At 40.9% G+C, this 1,274-nt stretch overlaps 1 protein-coding gene across 1 annotated transcript in view; it reads right to left on the reverse strand.

Moving 5' to 3' along the window:
• LOC119586020 (octopamine receptor beta-1R-like) overlaps nt 1–1,074 on the reverse strand; it is a 4,925-nt gene extending 3,851 nt beyond the window's left edge. The window contains exons 1-2 of the mRNA XM_037934728.1: nt 1,007–1,074; nt 701–913 (exon numbers count right to left, since the gene is read on the reverse strand). Of these exons, the coding sequence (XP_037790656.1) occupies nt 701–913; nt 1,007–1,074 (281 nt within the window). The remainder of the gene's footprint in view (nt 1–700; nt 914–1,006) is intronic.
• Nucleotides 1,075–1,274: the final 200 nt, after the last annotated feature.

Genomic DNA, 1,274 nt, shown 5'->3' on the forward strand with positions numbered 1-1,274 from the left:
GAAAGGGGCAAAAAAAGGGGTGATTAAGGAGGGGGAGAAAAAAAAGTGTGGTTTTACGTTCCTTCTTTTTTTTCCGAGATGTGGTACACTTATGATGAATAAAATCCTTATCATGTTTATAGCTACAGTTATGAATATTAATTCATTGATAATATCCATAGTACTATCAGTGTTGTGAAGTTGTAGATTTTTTTTATTAATGAGATGGCGATGACTATAGTGATGACTGTGACAATGTGATTTCAATTAAAACAATTCCAAAGTAAAGAGTAAAGAAGGATGTGTTGAAAACCAGAAAGATGAAGAGAAAATTGTTAACATATATACGAATCAACCCCTCACCCCCTCCCTATACCACCTCCCCTCCCCATCTCCCCCGACGACACTTTATCAGATGATGAAAATGCAGCTGATTAATCAAAATCCCTTTGGCTTTCTTGAGGTTTTCTGTCTGCTCGTAATTACAGCGGCGCGCGTCTTACATATACAGCGAAGAAGACGTTAATTTAGTTACATAATGCAAACTCTTAATTGATTCCGGATTAGTGACGGGTAATTCAAGTGGGGAATTGCCGAGGATTTTTTTTCTCATCAGACTTGGTAAACATGTCTGAAACTTGTTTGCTCATTCTCTTTAGCACATAAATTAATTGTGCAGAAAAAAAGTATATACACAGAAACAAGTCAGCCGTATACTCACCTGTCTATCGATATGCAGCAGAGGTGAAGGATCGACACCGTAGAAAAATACACGTCCATTGAGTTCCAGAGGTCGCACATGACTGGTCCGAAGAGCCACGTGTTGGTCAGCTGAACGGACGCGTTGAACACCATGGCCATGAGAGCGACCAGCATGTCCGCGAAGGCCAGGGATACCACGAAGTAATTGGTGATCACACGGAGCTTGTGGTACCTGCAGGGGAACGAATATTTATGAGAAACAACAGCAAGACGTGAATAAAAGTGTTCCATGATATATAACATGCCAAGTTCGTATGTTAAAGACATTAACACAGCGAAGAGTGACATGAAACCGCGGCTCCCGAATGCATTTGTGAGGCGGCCTCGTTGCATGACTGCCTTCAATGATTAGAACGTGCCTTTAGTTCGTTAATTATGCTGGAGCTGGTGTGCTCTATAAACCTGTTGATGGTATTGAAAGGCTTCATGACATTTTATGAAGATTACTATAGGCATTAAAATGACATTCAACGAGAATGCTTGCAGGAAAGTCTCTGCCAGCCTGCAACCATGATAAGAGCATAGACGTGCAA

Source organism: Penaeus monodon, chromosome 20, assembly GCF_015228065.2.
Source record: "Penaeus monodon isolate SGIC_2016 chromosome 20, NSTDA_Pmon_1, whole genome shotgun sequence".
NCBI classification, from domain to species: Eukaryota; Metazoa; Arthropoda; class Malacostraca; order Decapoda; family Penaeidae; genus Penaeus; species Penaeus monodon.